The sequence below is a fragment of the Chanos chanos genome, chromosome 3, assembly GCF_902362185.1.
Source record: "Chanos chanos chromosome 3, fChaCha1.1, whole genome shotgun sequence".
Lineage (NCBI taxonomy): Eukaryota > Metazoa > Chordata > Actinopteri > Gonorynchiformes > Chanidae > Chanos > Chanos chanos.
In genome coordinates this window covers 21119402-21141872 of record NC_044497.1, presented here as the reverse complement: position 1 = coordinate 21141872, position 22471 = coordinate 21119402, and the positions used below count along the sequence as shown (strand labels likewise).

The window sequence follows — 22471 nt, the reverse complement described above, 5'->3', positions numbered from 1 at the left end:
TATAAGAAGAGGAGAGACAAAACATGTCTATACGAGCATATGGAATCTATGAGGTAACTAGTCAGTACTGCAACCATTAGTAGAGTAGAGATTTGTTGTTGGAGCTCATACAAGGCAGGTAGGGCTCGGTCCATTTTGAAAGCTATTACAGACATCAGCAGGATGACATGAAAAAGAGCTTACCTGTTTACACAATACTGACCCTGTTCATCTCTGATAGGATATCAACCAACAAATATGACAGTATTATGTCTGCTCTGTTAACTTAACGTACTAAGGTATTTTTCAAGCTAGCTATCTAACTAAAAGACAAGTATCTAACTAAATCTCTCTCTCTCTCCCTTTCTCTCTATGTATGTATGTATGCATGTATGTATGTATGTATGTATGTATCTATCTACATTAACGTTTATTTAATTTACAACTGAAAAGAAAACTTTCCTCCAGGTATAATCTAATTTGACCTTTCTAATTTTTTTTTTACTTACTGCAGAATAACTACTATGAAATCAACTCAGGCTCTGACTTGTTCAGACGAACGCAAACAAAGCAACTGGTCATTTTTACCAGTGTTTTGGATGTTTTGATGAAACTGAATAATGATGAATTGTAAAGACTTTTGAAATAGATGGGGACATAGATTCCTGAAATACAACTACACTGAAAAGAGAGGGGGAAAAGGCTATGTTGATATCTGGTTTGTCCCCCATTGAAATACCCAGTATCCATAATTTGAGCAATAAATATGAGTTGGTAGCAGTTATAGAGAGTGTTATAAATCACTGTACTGGGATCCCATGTCTCAAAGGGTTTAATTAGTCTTGAAATTCTTTTCTTATCTGATGAACCTCAGTCTACTCCTTTCTGTAACGTGGTACAACTAGAGTGCCCCACCATCTGAAGTCCATTGTCCTCTGGAGACTGAGTTGCTACATGGAGCTTAAAGAGTTGGAGACGGCCATCTCATCCAGTGTAACAAGTCAATGGAGACTTGTCTGATGTCATATCAATTTAATCTTGTACTCTCCCAAACTTAGTCACAGTAACCACTTGGACTAAATGTGGACAATAGTTTTTCTTGTAAATCTCCATTGGTGGTTTTACATTTCTCATTGATGTTTTTATATTTCTTCATCTAACAATGAGCCATGATCAACACATACAGACAGTAGTATACAGAGATGATTTGCACATGATTATATTTGTATCCATTTATCCACCAAATTATTTATCCGCCAAATTAATTCAAAATTATAATTTTAATTCATACTTAATCACTTTGGTCTTTGTCATAACATTATATAACTTAAGTTGGAATGAATCATCAAACTCCAGTAAATGAACCAGTGTAAAATTTGTTGTATTGTAGATCAAATATCCACTGTGTATGAGACCTCATCTGATTTACTGAAAAGTGAAAGGTGAGAGAAGAGTATAACCTAAGCTAAGACTGAATGCAAGCATTGCCCTGTTTGTGGCTGCTCAGCAATATTAAACACATGGAGATTGGTGCAAATGTAAAGTATTAACAGGTCCACGACAGCCGTGTGTTCTCATTAGAGAGAAAAACTGTTTGAGAATGACTGATTAAGCAGTGGACTGTAGGATCTGGTACTGTGAAGCACAATTATCCATACTGTTTCACAGTAATATACACACAATACTGATGCACACTATATTTCACATGGGTTTGGATTTTAGGCCATCCTACCTGATTTGGAAGAAAATAATTGGATTCAGAATGGGAGGATCATAAAGTTTTGAAATATTCCTCAGCTGTAAACAGCTTATTCAGCAATGTCTTTACATTAGAGACGTAAGCATGTTGTTTTAAATAAGGTTATGACTCATGGATAGGACGACCCTATACAAAGGAATATTGTTCATTTGAATATGGAGTTTGGAAAAGATGAAGACAGATCGCCTCAGTCTCATGAACACAAAAGCCAGTCAAACTGTATGTTTATTTCACTGTTAAAACCCTGACTGAGTCAGGGCCATAGCAAATAACACATTTGAAATGTTTTCACACAAACTGGACACAAACAATAATACTGGGAGGAAAAAATGCTAGCACTGGTTAAAAAATGTATGTAAGTAAGAGCTTTTGAATGTGGTACAATACAAGGGGACAGTGTTTTGTAGTCTTGCCATGAGTCAGTGGATTGTTCATGAATGATTTGAATATATGGCTCACATAGTGTACATTAGGAGTCAGTGTTTTGTGTGTGGAGTGTAGTGTACATTAGGAGTCAGTGTTTTGTGTGTGGAGTGTAGTGTACATAAGGAGTCAGAGTTTTGTTTGTGGAATGTAGTGTACATAAGGAGTTGGAGTTTTGTTTGTGGAGTGTAGTGTACATAAGGAGTTGGAGTTTTGTTTGTGGAGTGTAGTGTACATAAGGAATCGGAGTTTTGTTTGTGGAGTGTATTGTACATAAGGAGTCGGAGTTTTGTTTGTGGAGTGTAGTGTACATAAGGAGTCAAGAGTTTTGTTTGTGGAGTGTAGTGTACATAAGCAGTCAGAGTTTTGTTTGTAGAGTGTAGTGTACATAAGGAGTCGGAGTTTTGTTTGTGAAGTGTGGTGTACATTAGGAGTGACAGTTCTGTTTGTGTCGTATACAATAGAAGTCAGAGTTTTGTTTGTGGAGGGGAGTGTAGGTATGGAGTTAGAGGCTGTGTAGTGTGGGTAACACAGTATAAGGAACGTGCTATCCTTTAATATGTGACAAGTGCATCTCTGTGTAAGTGCCCAGTAAGGTCTGCATTAAGTTTTATAAATGTATTAAGTGTATATTAGTGGCTAACACATGTTCACTACACTAAAGTGCTACCTTGGGGGGCAGTGTAATTAAGAAGATAGAGTTTCGTTTGGAAAGTAGTGTAAATAAGAAGTTACTGTTCTGGTTTTTGAGTGTGGTATAAGTATGAAATACAGAGTTTTGGGTTTTGGTCTGAAATGTTGTGTAAAAAAAGAGTAAGAGTTTTGTGTTTGAGGCATGCTGCTTATTTGTAAAATACAAAGTGAAAACCACTAAACTATCAAGAATTAAGTTAACTCAGAGTGAGTGTGTGTGTGTGTGTGGGGGGGGGGGTGTTCCATTAAGGATGAGTTAGACAACAATTTATTAATTTCACTGCTGGTGCCAAATGAAAAAACACAAACAAAGACACATGGGAGATATGACATGTCTGATATAGGTCTTTATGTGCGATGTCGACAGTAAATCACTTTACTGTGGAAACCCTACTTAATTACGCATGTAGCATTTACCAAGATCTGCTGTATTTCACACTTTACCTTATTATATACTATGACAGAAAGAAAACAGATGATACATGTTTGATATAGCCCTATATGTCTATTATAAAATGCACAGAAACACAGATACAGATACTTGTGTGCCAACCAAACTTCAGTGCTGTGTAGATCAGAACAGTGTTTGGCCACATTAAAACAGAATAAATTAAAATCATGACTGTTTCAGAGATAAAAGACGTTGTTTTTCAAACTACATATTTTAATATTTTCAGAACACTCAACAGATCTTTGTATTAAATGGAATATTGATGTATGTTTAGCCTGTGTTATTTCTGTCATTCAAAGACAAACGTGAAACATGATTACAGTGCTTAAATGTAAAAGTCAAAATGCACCACTACTAGTATTACTACTAGTGATCATAAAAATGATGATGATCATCATCATCATCATCATCACAACAACAACAACAACAACAACAAAAACAACAATAATAATATCATTTTTCTGATTTATGTCATTTTGTATGATATTTGTGGAGGACTAAACTTTGCTTAAAGTACCCTCTTTTGAAGGACTAGCAAAAGGAGAATAAGATGAGGGTTATTTTGGCGATGGAGATTAAGGCAGGGGCTTTTTGTCATTTGTGCGAGACAAGCCATTCATCCATCCAGTTCACAGCCAAAAAAAGGCTGGTCCCAGAAATTAGCAGTTTCAGCTCAGCAGCAAAGTCGTCGGGCTGTGAAGGCAGAGAGAAATTGACTAATTAGCAATGCGCACTAAAACTTGACGGTTCTCTCTATAACAGCGAGGAAAAGACTCGCTTTTCTACCCCTTTCTCTTTTCTTTTTTCCATAGATGTTTGAAATCGCAGTCATTTACGCTCGACAGTTTTTACAATAGCCTTGAGCCATAATTTTGCGAGTCTCTCCAGCATCCATACCCCTGCATGGTCTCTCTCCACCGGCCATGCACGACCGTTTCTCTCCCCAACCGTGGATTTCCTATTACTCTCGTTACGACTCACTGAGCCCCAGGCCCAAGGATAATGATGTGTTGTTTCTTGGTAGCATAATTTGTCACACGTATATTTCTTCTTCTTCTTCTCTTGCAGAAAGCACAGCTCCCTCTCACACACTCACACAGTTCTTGTTAATTCAGGAGAACAAATGATCAACGTCAACAAATAACGTAAAATAGTGTCAATATAGTTGGAATCAATGATTATTTTGAGGCATCGAACATAGACTTTTGAAAGCAGAGGATATTTAACAAAGGAGAACAAAGGAAAGTCAAGTGAGAATATTGTGGATCTGAAGCTCACTTTCTTTTTGTCGAGCTCGTAAGTCAGGTAAGTTTGGCTTGTGTTCTGAAGCTGGCTACTAACATCATTTAGATGTGACAGGCGCTGGAGAGAATGTGGCGACAGCGAAAGTGGAAGGTATAGCAAGCTCGTGTCAAGTTTACCAACACAATGATACTATGGATGTTCTTGTGTCCTCGCATAGATGTATCGACGTGTTAGCATGCATGTGTCTGTTAAATAGCGAAATTATGTTGCTTATATATTACCTTAGGTAGCCAACAATGAGGCGCAATCGCACGTCCGTGATGGTTCCGGAGACAAACTAATTGCTTTTGTATCACTCTGCGTACATACCAGGAATGTGTAAATGTTCCTGCTGAGGGGGTGTTGCAAGATATCAGCACAACGAGTGCTGATAACAGTTTGAATACAGCATGTTAATAGAATACAGTGAGCTTGCTTTACACTGTGTCAACTAAAGTTGTATTATCAAAGAAACCGCTGCGGTATCTCATATTGTAGTTTGTTTTGACAGTACGCGACAGTCCGCAGCGGCCATTTGAAATGTAATGGTCTCGACTGACTGAATTACAACTAAAAGAGTACATGATACATACGAAGTGCATTGTATTGACCTTAAATCTTGTTTTTATTCCGTAGTATACAGATCCGCCACGAAATGCAGTTTCAGCAAAGAAAATCATTGCTCCGTGTACTCTCATTTAAAGGCGATTGTGTTTGGCTATACAAAAACGTATTCGAAACATAAACTTAATCATATCTCTGTTATTAACATGAGTACCGGTATTTTAGATCGTAGGACGGTAATGGATATTTTAATTAGGAATAAGGAAACATCGTCAAATGGAGTCAATGTCCTGCGATGTTTACTTTCAGGAGGTGCAAGCAGCCCCTAAGTCATGTCCAGATCGGGTGACAGAACATCCACCTTTGACCCGACACACAGTGACACCCTGCTACACGGGCTCAACCTCCTGTGGAGGAAGCAGCTTTTCTGTGATGTGACTCTCACAGCTCAGGGGCAGCAGTTCCATTGCCACAAAGCAGTGCTAGCCTCCTGCTCACAGTACTTCAGATCTCTGTTCTCTAGTCACACGCTCAACAACGAGGGTCTGGCAGGAAAGGACCAGGGGAGCAGCGGAACACCCTCCTCCTCCCCCGATGACAAGCTCTTGCCGAGCACTCGGTCCATCAACAACTTGGTGCTGCAGGGCTGCTCCTCCATAGGACTGCGGCTGGTGCTGGAGTATCTGTACACTGCCAACGTCACCCTGTCTCTGGACACAGTGGAAGAGGTGCTCTCTGTCAGCAAGATCCTCAACATTCCCCAGATCACCAAGCTCAGTGTGCAGTTTCTCAACGACCAGATCTCTGTGCAGAACTACAAGCAGATCTGCAAGATTGCTGCCCTTCACGGGCTGGATGAGACTAAGAAGCTCGCCAACAAGTACCTGGTGGAGGATGTGCTCCTGTTGAACTTTGAGGAGATGTGTGCCATGCTGGACTCCTTGCCGCCGCCTGTGGAGTCGGAGCTGGCCCTCTTCCAGATGTCGGTTCTGTGGCTGGAGCATGACCGGGAGACCCGCATGCACTACGCCCCGGACCTGATGAAGAGGCTGCGCTTCGCCCTCATCCCTGCTGCGGAGCTGGTGGAGAGGGTGCAGTCCGTGGATTTTATGAGAAGTGACCCTGTGTGTCAGAAGTTACTTCTGGATGCTATGAACTACCACCTTATGCCCTTCAGGCAGCACTGCAGGCAGACAATGGCTAGCAGGTGAGAAATTACACACACACCTACACACACACACCTACTCACACAAACACACACACCTGAGATCCAGATCTTTAGTACAGCCCAATGCTCAGTTTTACCTTTAAATTTAACATGCTAATCAGTTTTATGATTTTATGTGTCATGTGAGGTCATCCTAATTCATAAAATACATCATGCACATGCACAGTGAAGTTAAGTTTTCTCAGGACTATCATATATGCTCAGTTTGTGTTTGTTTTCAGTGGCTGTGGCTTTCGCTCTAGGTCACTGTGTCGTTTGTCACTCCAAACTCTTTCTTTATGCTTGTTGAGATTACAATTGAGGCTATTTAGTTTTGACTCCAGTTTTGATAAATGTGAAAAATGATCCAGTGAGATTATTGTGTCTGTGTTGGTAATATGTCCTCTGAGATTAAGTGAGACTGTGACCGTGTGCGTGGTATGGCAGCGGTTAAGTTCTGGTACATACAGATGCTGTCTCTGCCTCCTCAGTGTGTAAAACAGCTCCTCACACCCTGAACCCTGCCACTCTCTCCTGGGTCCATTCATTCCAATACTATTCCAAACCCATAGTTCTCTCATACTATTTCAGTCATCAGAATAGGGTGGTTTTAGTTTAGGTAAAAGATGAATATAGTTGGTTTTGAGTGTTAATATGATGTGTGTATATATATATATATATATATATATATATATATAGTATTTTCAACAAGGATTTGAGAATAATGATGTGGGGAAATTTCTTAAACTTTGACCATGCCATTTGTTGTAAAGGAAACTTGTTATGTTAAATTCATGGCAAAAATTATATTAAATGCATGCGAAAAGTTATATTAAATTCATATTAAAAGTGTTTGGGGAAACTTTCTTGATGTGGACCCCAAAATCTATGTTGTAATTTGAGAGAAGTGAAGTAGTGTTTAGTGTCTGGGCTGATTTGTTGCAGAACATGCGCTTACAGAATGTGAGAGTCTTAGTGGTAGTGAGTGAGACAGTGACAGGTATCTATACCTTAAACCTGCAGTACTGCTCTGACATTACCTGTGTGCTATAAATAATTTAATCCTCACTCTACACTGTACGCTGATAGATGTATATCTATTCAGACTGTCAGACTGATTGAGACGCAAACATAAATATGACATTACAGGCAGTCTAGCTTTGTTTGGCACAGTTGTCAATTTTAAAGGCACACTATATGAGTAATACCTGTTAGAGTATGATGTTTGATATCAGCGCCTCCGTAAGACAGTCAGCATTTAGTCCTCATTTACCACAGCCGTGTCATCCTGTTCACACAAAGGCCTATTGACTTTGACAATCTGTGTCAAAAGTACTTATGATCAAGCCTGGTGAGTCACTGTAAGCATGCTGTCGTATGATCATGGTACCTGTCTCTGTCTCTCTGCTGAATGTACTTATCTTTCTCTGCTGGCTTTAACCGAGTTAACAATATGAATTAAACTCAACCCTAAACTTTTAACTGAGTTAGCAATATGAACTAAACTCAACCCTAAACCTTTAACTGAGTTAACAGTATGAATTAAACTCAACCCTAAACCTTTAACTGAGTTAACATTATGAACTAAACTCAACCCTAAACCTCGGATCTCTGTGCTAAACTGCTTTACCACCAAAGATCTCCATGTTTATCTCAATAACTGTTCAAAATATGATGTATGGTGTTCACCTAACAACTTGAGAATAGATATCATTTTTAAAACAAGGCTTTTCCTTTTATCTCAAAATTTAAAAAAAAATTGTGACTGTATTGTATTTCCATATATTTAAGATTTTTGTTAAAACAGTGATTGAGAATAATCAGTTTAACAACAGTGTAACTGTAGTTTCAAAGAAATATGCACCTGCATTATAGTATGTAAAAAAGGCCCTTATGATAAAGTCTATGTTTTTATTTTAATCTAATGCATTCTTATTTTAGTGTTTTAGCTGACAAACAACAGAATTCTTGGCTCCGTTTAGTGTGAGAAGATTTGAAATGGAGGAACCTGGTTGAAGATGTCAGATGAGCAGCAGAGAGGGGACACATAGGGAGAGCGTTTGTCTGAATTGCCTGGACATGTTTATGACTTAGCACGCCACCCTTTGTGAGTGCAGCACTGACTACAGAGCTAATTGACTGAAAAAAGGCTTCCCAGAGGCTGAGGGGCGTCTGTATAGAGCATGTCTACGGATGCAGGCACAGGGCAGCATATTTGATACATTACTTATGACCCTGTCAATGGCATGGAGATGAGTACTATTTGTAATTGAGTGTTTGTTGGTCATATAGCCACTGCTGTTTGTACTCAAGGATAAAGGTCACAGACTAAGTCACCAGTGACTCACACTCAGTCAAATACATATCTCATTAAAAAAAAAAAAGTCCACGTACAGAAGCAATGATACAATGCTATATTAGCTTGATAACAGTCCATGCATCCAGAAAGACCATATTATTCAAAATGAAAAAGATACCATGAAAACCAGATTTTATCCATATTTTAAATGTAATATGTATTGTTATAATTTTTTGTTAAATTTGTCCGTGCTTCTTTACAGAATTCGCTCAAACAAAAGAATGCTGCTCCTTGTTGGTGGCCTACCCCCAGGGCCTGATCGCCTCCCCAGTAATCTGGTTCAGTACTATGACGACGAGAAGAAAACGTGGAAGATCCTGACATGTGAGTATCAGTTGTGTGTGAGTGTGTGTGTGTGTATGTGTGTGTGTATTATGATGGGTGGCAGGCTCACGTCTGCAAGACAACTCCTAACCTGGAATTGGGGAGTGGGGAGAGTGCCCCTCAGATCTTTCATTGTTAATGATGTATCTCTTTTTTCCCCAGAAATCTTCAGGCAAGATTAATTTTAATCTAATGCTAAAGCAAAAATTAATCGTCAAAGGAAGACATGTACTCCACTGTCATATTAATCTGCTTTGTGAAGACCAAATTTTCAACACTTGCATATAAATGTTTCACTTAAAAATAATGGTTTTGTTTGTTGTGTGAATTGTGTTTATGTTTAGTGAGGGATGTCTCACGCATTTTTACTAGTTGTAACGATTTTAAATATTCCTGCTGAAAATGTTTCAGAGAGCGTAGCTGAATTATTTGAATATTTGAAATGTTTCTTGAAAGTTCATAACAAAAAAAAAATTTTGGTGAAGAAGGTGATGAAAAATATTCTCACACAGGTCCTCTACATGGTTGCTGGACACTTGAATACCACAGAGACGGGGATTAGGATAAGGGAAATCATTGGTACCCTGTCTTGATTATTCAGATTATACCATAATTAATGAACACAGAGGTTTAACTGACAAAAATTAACCACTGATAATCCATGTCTCTCACATAGTGATGTTTAAGGCACGTGCCAACATTTTTAGCTTTGGTAAAGTCAGCATGCAAATGAAATGAAAGAAAATAATTTTTTCCTTGTGAGAATAGAAATTGTGTTGGAATGGTACATAACTAGATTGATCATTAATAAAATTAATGCAGATGAGTTTGCAGCTTGTGGGGAGGTAATTCTGAAGAGAATGAATTTCTATGCTATTGTTTGTGTGTTCAATGACACGTTTAGATTCCATCTCCATCCTTTATGTGTTCTGTATGCAAGCTCCCAGAGAGGAAAAGTAGAAACGAGAGATATGCCATTAGACTAAGTTTAGTCAACACAAGTCCACTGGGAATGATTGTGACTTGTACTTGTAAAAGTATAGATTATGTTCAAATCAAAGGTAGTGCGGAATGATTTTTGACTTTGCTTTTTGTAATATTGACAGTGTAGTGTTTAGACAGCTATTCTAAATGAGTGAGGTAGCTCAAGCTATTTACACACCCAATGTCTTCATGCAGCTGAAAAGCACAGAAAAGAAAAGCACAGAAAAGCAACATTGCTAAAAAAGCACACCAAACCTACTCATTTACAGTACACATTTAACTACATTCATGTCAAGCACCTCCCAGATCAATTTTTATCTGCAGGCTCTTAAGACCTGCCGGTACAGCAAAATTTTGAGCACTGAATGTTTTCAGCATACAGCACATGTACTCAGAGAAGACACAGGTTAAAACTAGTGAAGACACAGGACAGTCCTACTGAAAAAACAGCTCTGATATTGCAGCATGACTTTTTTGACTTGCACACAGTGCTGCCCATCACAGCGCTTCACACAGGAGGAAACAAGCATATAAGGACTGAAAAATGGCTTTTTTTCACAGCAAGATTCTGTTTTAGCAAAAAGCAGAGGTAGAATGAGGGTGTGGTGTACATTGTGATATTAATATGTGTTTATATTTGAATCCTTCTTTGTGAAAGCTTTGAGGGATGTGTAATGTCGTTGGATTTTGTTTCGTAACGGTCTTTCGCACGAAGAAGAGCATAACCATATACTGTACACTCAATCTGGGTGCCTCCTCCCAAATCTACTCTGCATATAAAACAAGCAATCGCACCATTTTCAATATAAATTTACATTAATTCATTAATTACATTGGAACCAATTTAACATCCATGAGGTCACAATGCAATTTCCTGTTTTTCGAATCCACGTCAAGACTCAAATGGCCCATGGAAGAGCGACCAAACTGCAAAATCATACTCTCAACACATCAACAACCCCCCAGATATCATTTGGATGTGCAAGTTATTAATATTCAATCATAACTTTTCAATGAGGCGAAACCCAAAGGGGGACAGTGTTTGATTAAGCCCCTCATCACACAGTTTAGGCTGGACCTGATTTGGTTACGGATGTGTCCCCAGATATGTTTGTGAGACCCTCTGTACCAGACTGCCCCCTAGTGTTCATGTAAAGCAACAACGCCAATACCCCGAGGAACTGAATCCACGGATCCATCAGTTTCTTTTGACACGTGTATTTATGATATATCAGAAATAGGAATATTTAATATATATGTGGATAACTCTACCTTTTACAGTCATTTAGAAACAGACTAAGCAGTGAGGAGTTTTAAAGAAAAAGAATCCAACAATTTCCTGCTTTTATTATCTGTTGGTTCTTATTATCCCTTTATTCATTCAGAAGTAAATGTTTCTCACTTAAATGTCTCAGGATTTGTGGTAAATAAGAGAATCAGTAATATTACCATGTTACGCTGATGCTGGCTGACTAATCTAACGTCATCTAAGGCCAGGGCCTTGTCGCAGCAATTCGGTGGTTTAGCTGTTTGGTTTTACCTCAGGGTGTGCTGGAGAATGGCACTGCTGACTGGACACATTCCATACTGACTCTGTCCTTTGCACCTGTGTTCAGATGTAGTTTTGCTTATCTGCCTTAAGTGAGGTCATCTTAACCTTACAGTACTTTCTCGCTGTAACTTTAAGTTTCAAAATGACATAATTACAAACTGAATGGCTACTTTGTAGTTGGATTCATTCTGAATCTAAGAGAATAATAAGAATCAGAATCAGAATCACATTTATTGGCCAAGTATGTAAACACACACAAGGAATTTGGTTCCGGCCGATGGTGTCTCTCTAGTACTACAGGAATATACAGACAATGACATGTTATTTACAGACCAGAGTACACAATATACAAGCAATATGTGCTGTGTTGTTAGTAAGAGGGCAGTGATACTGTGTCAATGAGTAGACTATTTCATTATAGTTACACAGATTAAGGCAATATATACTCAAGTTTCAGTCACTGTGCATAAATACAAGCTCTTTAATCACCTCTGAAAACACCTCTGCATTTCTGTTCTTTACACATCACTCTGATGTGCATTACGGTTATGTTTTTAAATGTGTCCAGGTGTTGTGAGGTAATAGAATGCCGCTGTAAGAACAGAGGATCATGCAGTGCAGTCTTGTCTGAAACAGGTCCTGTGTAAGTGTGAGTAATGTGACAGGAGACTGTGTCTGTCAATCTTCATGCTACCTGTGAAGTGCAGCAGAGTCAGGAGAAAGATAAAGCTGTAAGATCCCTCTCTTCACCACCCAGCTCTGTATGGGGGGCCTTGGCATGGCAGTCACTGAGTTGAGTTAGATTGCAAGAAGAGGCCAATCGGAAAGGAATGAGATTCAAGGCTGTCTAATTTCACAGCAACTGTTATCCATCAGACGGCAGCGAGGTGACAGTGGAAATGAATGATAGAGACAGACAGGTGGGCTTTACCATCTCACTGATTTACACTCAAAAGCTTGCGGTTGGAGATTTATTGAGTGAACATGATCGTGTTCATTATAACTGTCGCCTAAGACCATTCCTCTCCATTTCAACGGGGGTGGGGGGGGGGGGGGGGGGTCACTTTAGCAGGAGGGGAGAGGAGGAGGAGGGGGCAGCCAGACAGACACAGGGGAAACATACTGCTATACTGTGACTCATTGATGCTATAGCCCATACTAACTGAAACATGCTGCTATGCTGTGACTCATTGATACTATAGCCCATACTAACTGAAATGCTGCTATGCTGTGACTCATTGATACTATAGCCCATACTAACTGAAACATGCTGCTATGCTGTGACTCATTGATACTATAGCCCATACTAACTGAGACATGCTGCTATGCTGTGACTCATTGATACTATAGCTCATACTAACTGAAACATGCTGCTATGCTGTGACTCATTGATACTATAGCCCATACTAACTGAGACATGCTGCTATGCTGTGACTCATTGATACTATAGCCCATACTAACTGAGACATGCTGCTATGCTGTGACTCATTGATACTATAGCCCATACTAACTGAGACATGCTGCTATGCTGTGACTTATTCGTACTATAGCCCATACTAACTGAAACATGCTGCTATGCTGTGACTCATTGATACTATAGCCCATACTAACTGAGACATGCTGCTATGCTGTGACTTATTCGTACTATAGCCCATACTAACTGAAACATGCTGCTATGCTGTGACTCATTGATACTATAGCCCATACTAACTGAAACATGCTGCTATGCTGTGACTCATTGATACTATAGCCCATACTAACTGAGACATGCTGCTATGCTGTGACTCATTGATACTATAGCACATACTAACTGAGACATGCTGCTATGCTGTGACTTATTCGTACTATAGCCCATACTAACTGAAACATGCTGCTATGCTGTGACTCATTGATACTATAGCCCATACTAACTGAGACATGCTGCTATGCTGTGACTTATTCGTACTATAGCCCATACTAACTGAAACATGCTGCTATGCTGTGACTCATTGATACTATAGCCCATACTAACTGAGACATGCTGCTATGCTGTGACTTATTCGTACTATAGCCCATACTAACTGAAACATGCTGCTATGCTGTGACTCATTGATACTATAGCCCATACTAACTGAAACATGCTGCTATGCTGTGACTCATTGATACTATAGCCCATACTAACTGAGACATGCTGCTATGCTGTGACTCATTGATACTATAGCACATACTAACTGAGACATGCTGCTATGCTGTGACTTATTCGTACTATAGCCCATACTAACTGAAACATGCTGCTATACTGTGACTTATTCGTACTATAGCCCATACTAACTGAAGTCCATTAAGAGGGGGAGATGGGGCTGTAGTTTACTGAGCTCAAGGTGACACAGTACTGAAATATTACACTGTTATATTGACTCTTATGTTTAAGGTTGATGATGGACATGGGCATGATGAACAAAACTGTGATAAACTGAGTATCATCACGGTGTTCATCTTTTGACTTCCCTGAGTATATCCTTTGTGTTTGGCTCCAAAAACTTATGACTGTATGAAATTATGAGATTATTGGCTGAACATGTAATGCTAGTGTTCAGTCACTTTGACCGTATGTTCAGCAGTGTCAGTGGTAATACTGGAAGATGTGCTGCCTGCCGGCGATCGTCATGTTTGCTTGTTTGTTTGTGTGTGTGTGTGTGTGTGTGTGTGTGTGGAAAGACATTTAGCTGGTATCTTGTTTGCTCTGTTTGCAGTAATGCCTTATAACAGTGCCCATCACTGTGTGGTAGAAGTGGAGAACTTCCTGCTCCTGCTGGGAGGAGAGGATCAGTGGAACCCCAATGGTAAAGGACTTTAATCAGACACAAACAACACCATGACTATACTGCTTCAAATGTCAATTTATCAACTGAAGCTCTTTCAGTATATATACTTTAATCAGTTTGATATATTACTCTAAATGAAAAGTATGTATGTGTTTTTATACATATATTGTGTGAAGTCCTTTAACTAAGGAGTCTGATTTGAATGCAGGACAGTTAAACCATCAGGAATGGGAATATGATGCTGCAAAACCTGAAGTATTTTTTCTTCTTTCAAAAAGAGAGGAGAAAAGCAATTACTGAAAAACAAAACCAAACTTAAACACTGGATGTCCATGTACTGAGAACAGAAAAGAGAAAGATTTGCCCAGGCTGATATATCTTTTTCCCTCTGTCTCTTCTGTACTCATGAGCTCCTCTTGTCCCTTTCCTGAGGCTGTTTTATGACATGCTGGTTGGTTGTGACAGGCGGGTAGTCAGGACTGCCTTTATCCTCTGAACACTCAACAATCCCACACAACATGGTCCTGCCCCATTCAGTCCCAGCCAGTCCCACTCAACACGGTCCTGCCTCATTCAGTCCCACTCAACACGGTCCTGCCTCATTCAGTCCCACTCAACACGGTCCTGCCTCATTCAGTCCTAGCCAGTCCCACTCAACACGGTCCTGCCTCATTCAGTCCCACTCAACATTGTCCTGCCTCATTCAGTCCCACTCAACACGGTCCTGCCTCATTCAGTCCCACTCAACACGGTCCTGCCTCATTCAGTCCCACTCAACACGGTCCTGCCTCATTCAGTCCCAGCCTGAATATTCTGTACCAGAGTTTAATGTGAAATCTGATACTGAGTGTTACATCTCTGCCTTTAAATCTGCTGGGGAAGTAAATTTTTAATTATTAAATTACTAGTGACCAGTGGACACAAAATGAAATTTGTGAATGTGTTTAAAGCTGCAAGTTTATGAAACAGTGACAAACTTGCAGGTGTTCTTCTTTGCAGGAAAACACAGCACTAACTTCGTCAGCCGATATGACCCACGATTCAACAGCTGGATCCAACTCCCACCAATGCAGGAGAGGTACCACATTCTGCCCTCTTGACTCTGAGTATGTCCGTAGTCATTAAAGTAAAAAACGGACTATAGAATGTGATGGAGGAATGGGAATGCCTGTCCCAAGACAAACACTGAGATATGATTAAGATATGACTAAGATATGCTGTATGCCCAGTGTTTGAAATGATTATTCTGCTGGTGTTGGTCTGTCTCTCAGGAGAGCCAGTTTCTTCGCCTGCTGCCTAGACAAGCATCTGTATGTGATTGGAGGGCGGAATGAGACAGGCTACCTGTCCAGTGTGGAGTCCTATAACCTGGAGACAAATGAGTGGAACTACGTGTCCTCCCTGCCGCAGCCTCTGGCCGCTCATGCCGGGGCTGTTCACAATGGCAAGATCTATATATCAGGTCAGTCACTCTGACACATTCTCAAACTGTCTCATCCACTCACACACAATGTGGTCGTAGACGCACACACACACACACACACACAATGGTCATAGACACACACACACACACACACACACACATACACACACACGCACCATGGTCATAGACACACACACACACCATGGTCATAGACACACACACACACGCACCATGGTCATAGACACACACGCACACACACACGCACACACACCATGGTCATGGACACGCACACCATTGCAATAGACACACACACACACCATTGCCATAGACATACACACCATGGTCATAGACACACACACCATTGTCGTAGACATACACACCACGGTCATGGACACATACACCATGGTCATAGACACATATATCATCACTACAAAGACAAGAGTAGAACCTGTGACACCCTAAGACCAGCAGGCTGACTGTCGTTTGATACATTTTGTAGTATTAAACTGTTTGTGTCTGTGTCAGAACAAAAGCAAGTTCATTGGAGATACTTATACTGCTCTTTTGCCCAAATTTCATTTGAGTGAATTGTTTTTTTTAGTGAAAATATGGTATGTTGCAATTAGCACCATACTGATGGAGTTAGATATCACACATGTCCAGATACAGTTTGAACTGTGGTTTTGACATTGATTGGGCAGGTTTTACACCATGATTGGTCTGCACTGTGAGACTGGCCTCAGGGTAGCACAGACTAAAGCTCTAGCTGATTTTTACAATTGGAGCAGTTAGCATTTGTATGGGAAGTCTATGAAGCCACTGTTTGGCTGGTTCAGTTCAGCCTCATTAGTCCTATTGATTCCAGCTATAGGGACAGTAATGTTAGCATGCTCTAACTCAGCTATCACTGCCAGTGGAATACACAAAAACATATCAGCAGAGCTGTTTTAAGCAGAGAACATGACACTGTTTTTTTAAATATCAAACTTCAGGTTTGAAACCTGTCCTTTAGAAGTCTGAGTGACACAGCGTAATACTGACACTTATGACTGTAGTTGACAGCTTCACTCTGTTGATGCAGGCCAGACATGTTATTGTAAACATCATTAGCATGTCAGGCTACATTAATACGCATGAATGTGTACACTTTTATTCCATCTCTTTAACAAAATACAATTATTAATTACATTAGCTAGTGAATGTGGTTTCCAGTGTGTTTTGGGTTATTACAAGCATTAAAGGCATTCTAATGTAAAACCAAAAAACTCAAAATCTAGAATTTAGATTGAAAACCATCTGCCAGTTGTACCAACAGTTGGAAGTTTGGAAGTTAAGTTGTTAAGTTTTATTTTCAGCCTGTATCTCAACAAGGGGGAACATCCTCATTAGGCCAGTTAGCTAAGGTTAACACAGTTTGTCAGAGTCTGATTACACAAACGGCTGGGTGACAAACAGTGGTCAGGGACACAGAGTGTTCCCCTCTGAAGAGACAGGAAACACTAACTGTGCGTCCAGACATCTGGCACTGTCTCGTGACCTTTCACCTGTTTTCACATAATAATAGTGCAATGTCGCTGAGCACTATACAAATGAACCTTTCTCAGGCCTTCCTTTTCAAATAGTGAAGAAAATATCTCTGCTTCTCTCAGAGTGTCACAGCCTGCACCTCGGTTTGGACTTTTGTTTTGAAATGTCTTGTGCTCCTGTTCTGTCTGTCTCCGCCCCTCACCTGATCCTGTTTATTCTGTTTGTTAACCTCGTTTCAGCCTTGTTAATTTGTACCAGTCACGTTTCCCCAGTTTAGTTCTCTTTCTGTATTTAAGCCCTTGTGTTTGACTCATCCTTCGTCTATTGTTGTTTGTGTTCATTTGAAGACACTGTTTGGCTGCACTGTTTATATCCAGTTTTGCGTCTTCAAATGAACACTCTGCCAGGGCCCCTTCATAGCGACACACACTGACATACCCAGACAAATGGGGCGGGTGGAGCCCTTGTTTTAAAGCCCTCATTAAGCTCCTCCAGCTGGGCGTCCCTGCTCCACTGACTGCTGGAAGTGTGACCAGAAATTGCAACTGGTCACCACACCTTTCCAAAGGCACTACACACACAGTCCCTGGCCTTTCTCTCCAAGACCATGACAGTGTGTCATACATGTCTGATTTGGCATTCTTAAAAAAGGTTTCAATTTCAAACGTACCACTGGAATTATTACAGTGTGTGCATGTGTGATTGGATGTGTGTGTTGTATGTGTTGTGTGTTTCTGTTGGCGGGGGTACATAATGGAGAGTGTGTATCCTGGCTGTATTGTGTGTGTGTGTGTGTGTGTGTGTGTGTGTGTTTGTGTGTGTGTATGTGTGTTGGGTGTGTGTCTGTAGGCAGGGTACATAATGGAGAGTGTGTATCCTGGCTGTATTGTGTGTGTGTGTGTGTGTGTGTGTGTGTGTGTGTGTGTATGTGTGTGTGTTTGTGTGTGTGTATGTGTGTTGGGTGTGTGTCTGTAGGCAGGGTACATAATGGAGAGTATGTGTCCTGGCTGTATTGTGTGTGTGTGTGTGTGTGTGTGTGTTTGTGTGTGTATGTGTGTGTGTGTGTATGTGTGTTGGGTGTGTGTCTGTGTAAGTGTTAATGTGTGTTTTGTGTGTTTCTGTAGGCGGGGTACATAATGGAGAGTATGTGTCCTGGCTGTACTGTGTGTGTGTGTGTGTGTTGGGTGTGTGTCTGTGTATGTGTTAATGTGTGTTGTGTGTGTTTCTGTAGGCGGGGTACATAATGGAGAGTATGTGTCCTGGCTGTACTGTGTGTGTGTGTGTGTGTGTGTGTGTGTGTAAGTGTTAATGTGTGTTGTGTGCGTTTCTGTAGGCGGGGGACATAATGGAGAGTATGTGTCCTGGCTGTACTGTGTGTGTGTGTGTGTGTGTCTGTGTATGTGTTAATGTGTGTTGTGTGCGTTTCTGTAGGCGGGGTACATAATGGAGAGTATGTGTCCTGGCTGTACTGTGTGTGTGTGTGTGTGTGTGTATGTGTTAATGTGTGTTGTGTGCGTTTCTGTAGGCGGGGTACATAATGGAGAGTATGTGTCCTGGCTGTACTGTGTGTGTGTGTGTGTGTGTGTGTGTGTGTATGTGTTAATGTGTGTTGTGTGCGTTTCTGTAGGCGGGGTACATAATGGAGAGTATGTGTCCTGGCTGTACTGTGTGTGTGTGTGTATGTGTGTTGGGTGTGTGTCTGTGTAGGTGTTAATGTGTGTTTTGTGTGTTTCTGTAGGTGGGGTACATAATGGAGAGTATGTGTCCTGGCTGTACTGTGTGTGTGTGTGTGTGTGTGTGTGTGTGTGTGTGTCTGTGTATGTGTTAATGTGTGTTGTGTGCGTTTCTGTAGGCGGGGTACATAATGGAGAGTATGTGTCCTGGCTGTACTGTGTGTGTGTGTGTGTGTGTCTGTGTATGTGTTAATGTGTGTTGTGTGCGTTTCTGTAGGCGGGGTACATAATGGAGAGTATGTGTCCTGGCTGTACTGTGTGTGTGTGTGTGTGTGTCTGTGTATGTGTTAATGTGTGTTTTGTGTGTTTCTGTAGGCGGGGTACATAATGGAGAGTATGTGTCCTGGCTGTACTGTGTGTGTGTGTGTGTGTGTGTCTGTGTATGTGTTAATGTGTGTTTTGTGTGTTTCTGTAGGCGGGGTACATAATGGAGAGTATGTGTCCTGGCTGTACTGTTATGATCCTGTGATGGACGTGTGGGCGCGGAAACAGGATATGAACACAAAGCGTGCCATTCACGTCTTAGCAGGAATGAACGACCGCCTCTACGCTATTGGTGGAAATCATCTCAAAGGTAACAACCTCAGTCATATAAATGACCTATTGTTATGTAATTAAACATATAAAATAGTTTAAGGGTTATGGGGGAGTTTGTATCTGAGTCTTGCTCTGCGCTGCACTACTGTCAGTATCTACAACTACCTGCCACTGTCTGCTTCATAAGTCAGAGATGGCCTTTTTAATATTCTGCTTTACGTTGATTATGACAAGATCAGCTACATAGGACTACCATTTAAGGGCTCTGTATTTTATTACAGCTTTGTTCAGAGATTTAGGAAGGGGGATGGTTATGCTATGCCTTTAACACACAGGGGCACATATGATGAATAGGTGTGTGGTGTGTGGAGTTGTCTTGGTGATGAGTAGGTGTGTAGTGTGAGGGGTTGTCTTGGTGATGAATAGATGTGTAGTGTGAGGGGTTGTCTCGGTGATGAGTAGGTGTGTGGTGTGAGGGGTTGTCTTGGTGATGAATAGATGTGTAGTGTGAGGGGTTGTCTCGGTGATGAGTAGGTGTGTGGTGTGAGGGGTTGTCTTGGTGATGAGTAGGTGTGTGGTGTGAGGGGTTGTCTTGGTGATGAGTAGGTGTGTGGTGTTAGGGGTTGTCTTGGTGGTAAGTTGTCTGAGTGTGTGATGTATACCCTCGTTTCAGGTTTCTCCCATCTGGACGTCATGCTGGTCGAGTGCTATGACCCTAAAGCAGACCAGTGGAATATTCTCCAAACCCCAATCCTGGAGGGCCGCAGTGGCCCAGGCTGTGCGGTGCTTGATGACAGCATTTTCCTGGTCGGAGGCTACAGCTGGAGCATGGTAAATACACAGTCTTCTTCTTTCTACTCTCTAGTATTTAGACTTAACATCCTAGATATCCTCTCACAGCACTCTCTGAGGTTTATGTTTTAAAGGCAACAAACATAAAAAAACACTGCATCTGTAGGGAGCCTACAAGTCGTCCACCATCTGCTACAGTCCGGAGAAGGGCACGTGGACGGAGCTGGAGGGTGAGGTGGCCGAGCCCCTGGCAGGACCTGCCTGTGCCACCGTGATTCTGCCTGCCTGCCTACCTTTCAACAAATGAGCTGCAGTACAAAAGACCCCTCTACAAAAAACGGCTTTGGGAGAATCATTCTGAGGAATGGCTCCAGTTGGTTAGGAGGTGTAAAAATTATTTTTTTACAGGTTTGACAAGAGCACTTTGTTTCTTTAATACTGGAGGGTTTTAAAAGTAAAACATCTGTTTCATGTATCTGAAGTCCATCTGTGTTGACATTCACCTGTTCCCATATTATTGGTTCTTTTTTTATTAAATAGTAAATGTTTTTGCTCAACTTCTAGCACGCATACTGTTCAGCTTAACTGATAAAGCTTCCTTAACCATATGTACTTTGTAATTTGTGAAAGACATTACAGAATGGGTGCAATGTTTTATGAAGATATGGATATTCAGGAAAGAATATACCTGTTTACTCCAGAAGAGTTCATTATTCAGTGTACACTGTAGAATAGAATTCAACTATTTCAACTATACAACTGCTTGTGAGGCACTGTTGCCTGGTGTACATGGCAGTTCATTTGTACAGCTGAAGTCAAGAGAAAATGACAATATTAAAAATCTGTCCAAAATGGTACAGACTCGACATGTGAGGAGTCAACGGTTGAACAATCAAAATGTTGTTTACTGAGCCATGTCCGACCTGAGCATGGCCTGGAGTAAAATGCATAGATGATATGATATGGTGTGTATATCTTTGCTTTGTTTTTACTGTTACCTGTTAATGTTTAACAGTGCCTATTTCTAGTACCAAGTAGATCATCCTCCAATACTCCAAGTAACTGAAAACAAAAACAACAAAAAAAACCCACAAATAAAATAAACTGGTTGATAAATCAATGACTGATAAACAAAACAAAACAAAACAAAATAACAGGAACAAACACTGGGCTAATGAATTGTAATTCAAACAAAAGTTTTTTTGTTTTTTTTTAAATGTGCTTATGTTGTATAAATCCAATGCTGCACAGTTGCCTGTTGCCTAACTGAATCAGGGCAGGTGTGTATATTTTCATCCATGTAAACTATGGCTTGCAGTGAAACAGTTTTGTGCTCATGGGATTTATTCTCAAATCCTGTTATGTCCTTTGCATTTTAGATTATGAAAATAAAAAAATGTAAAAAAAAAAAAAAAAAAGCCGATCATTGCCCCTCTGTTGCTTTGCACTTTGTGCCCCCCGCCCCCTCCCGCTAATCTGTGACAGACAGACCTGGAACTGCTACTGCATACTATGGCCCTGTTTACACCTTGCATTAAGATCCGATTTTGGTGATCCAATCACAAGTGGACAGCTCAAAAGTACAGGTGGTCAAGACCACCTCCGAATGTGCCGAATGTGGTCTGAGTGATCGGATCTCGATTCGACCTGAATGCCCATTGTATGCATTAACACTTGTACTTTTGAGCTGTCCACTTGTGATCAGATAACCAAAATCAGATCTTAATGCAAGGTGTAAATAGGGCCTGTGTGTTTCCTCCAGCAGAGCAGGTTACAGCCTCCCTCCTCCTCAGGGTCCTGACTGACTGTGGCTCACTGTCTGAGTGGAACCTCCAGGAACCTGTGATGACAGCTGGCAAAACTGACTGAACATGTTGGATTCCACAGATGTTAATGCTTTAAAATACATTTTATAGATCATGTGTCACTGACTTTTATTTGCTCCCTCAGCTATTAATTGAGGGAGCAAGTGTTCCCAGAGAGTCTCATACTAGGAGCAGTACCCCCCCCCCACCTGACCATACCCATACCCATGCACACTCACACGCACACATACACACACACAAACTGGGCAGT

General features: G+C 40.8%; 1 protein-coding gene across 1 annotated transcript; it reads left to right on the top strand.

Moving 5' to 3' along the window:
• The first annotated feature begins 5479 nt into the window (after positions 1-5479).
• On the top strand, positions 5480-20702 carry klhl14 (kelch-like family member 14). The gene is made up of 8 exons (XM_030770047.1): positions 5480-6360; positions 8922-9043; positions 14312-14401; positions 15383-15461; positions 15655-15845; positions 19482-19640; positions 20277-20434; positions 20562-20702. The coding sequence occupies exons 1-8, from the start codon at positions 5486-5488 to the stop codon at positions 20700-20702; spliced, it is 1815 nt and encodes a 604-aa protein (XP_030625907.1). The 5' UTR covers positions 5480-5485.
• The last annotated feature ends 1769 nt before the right edge of the window (positions 20703-22471 follow it).

Bases quoted from the DNA above. Each gene is read 5' to 3' on its own strand.
- klhl14 (XM_030770047.1), top strand. From the start codon at position 5,486: ATGTCCAGATCGGGTGACAGAACATCCACCTTTGACCCGACACACAGT. The intron at 9,044-14,311 runs GTGAGTATCAGT...CTCTGTTTGCAG, and splicing joins AACGTGGAAGATCCTGACAT to TAATGCCTTATAACAGTGCC. The intron at 19,641-20,276 runs GTAACAACCTCA...CCCTCGTTTCAG, and splicing joins TGGTGGAAATCATCTCAAAG to GTTTCTCCCATCTGGACGTC.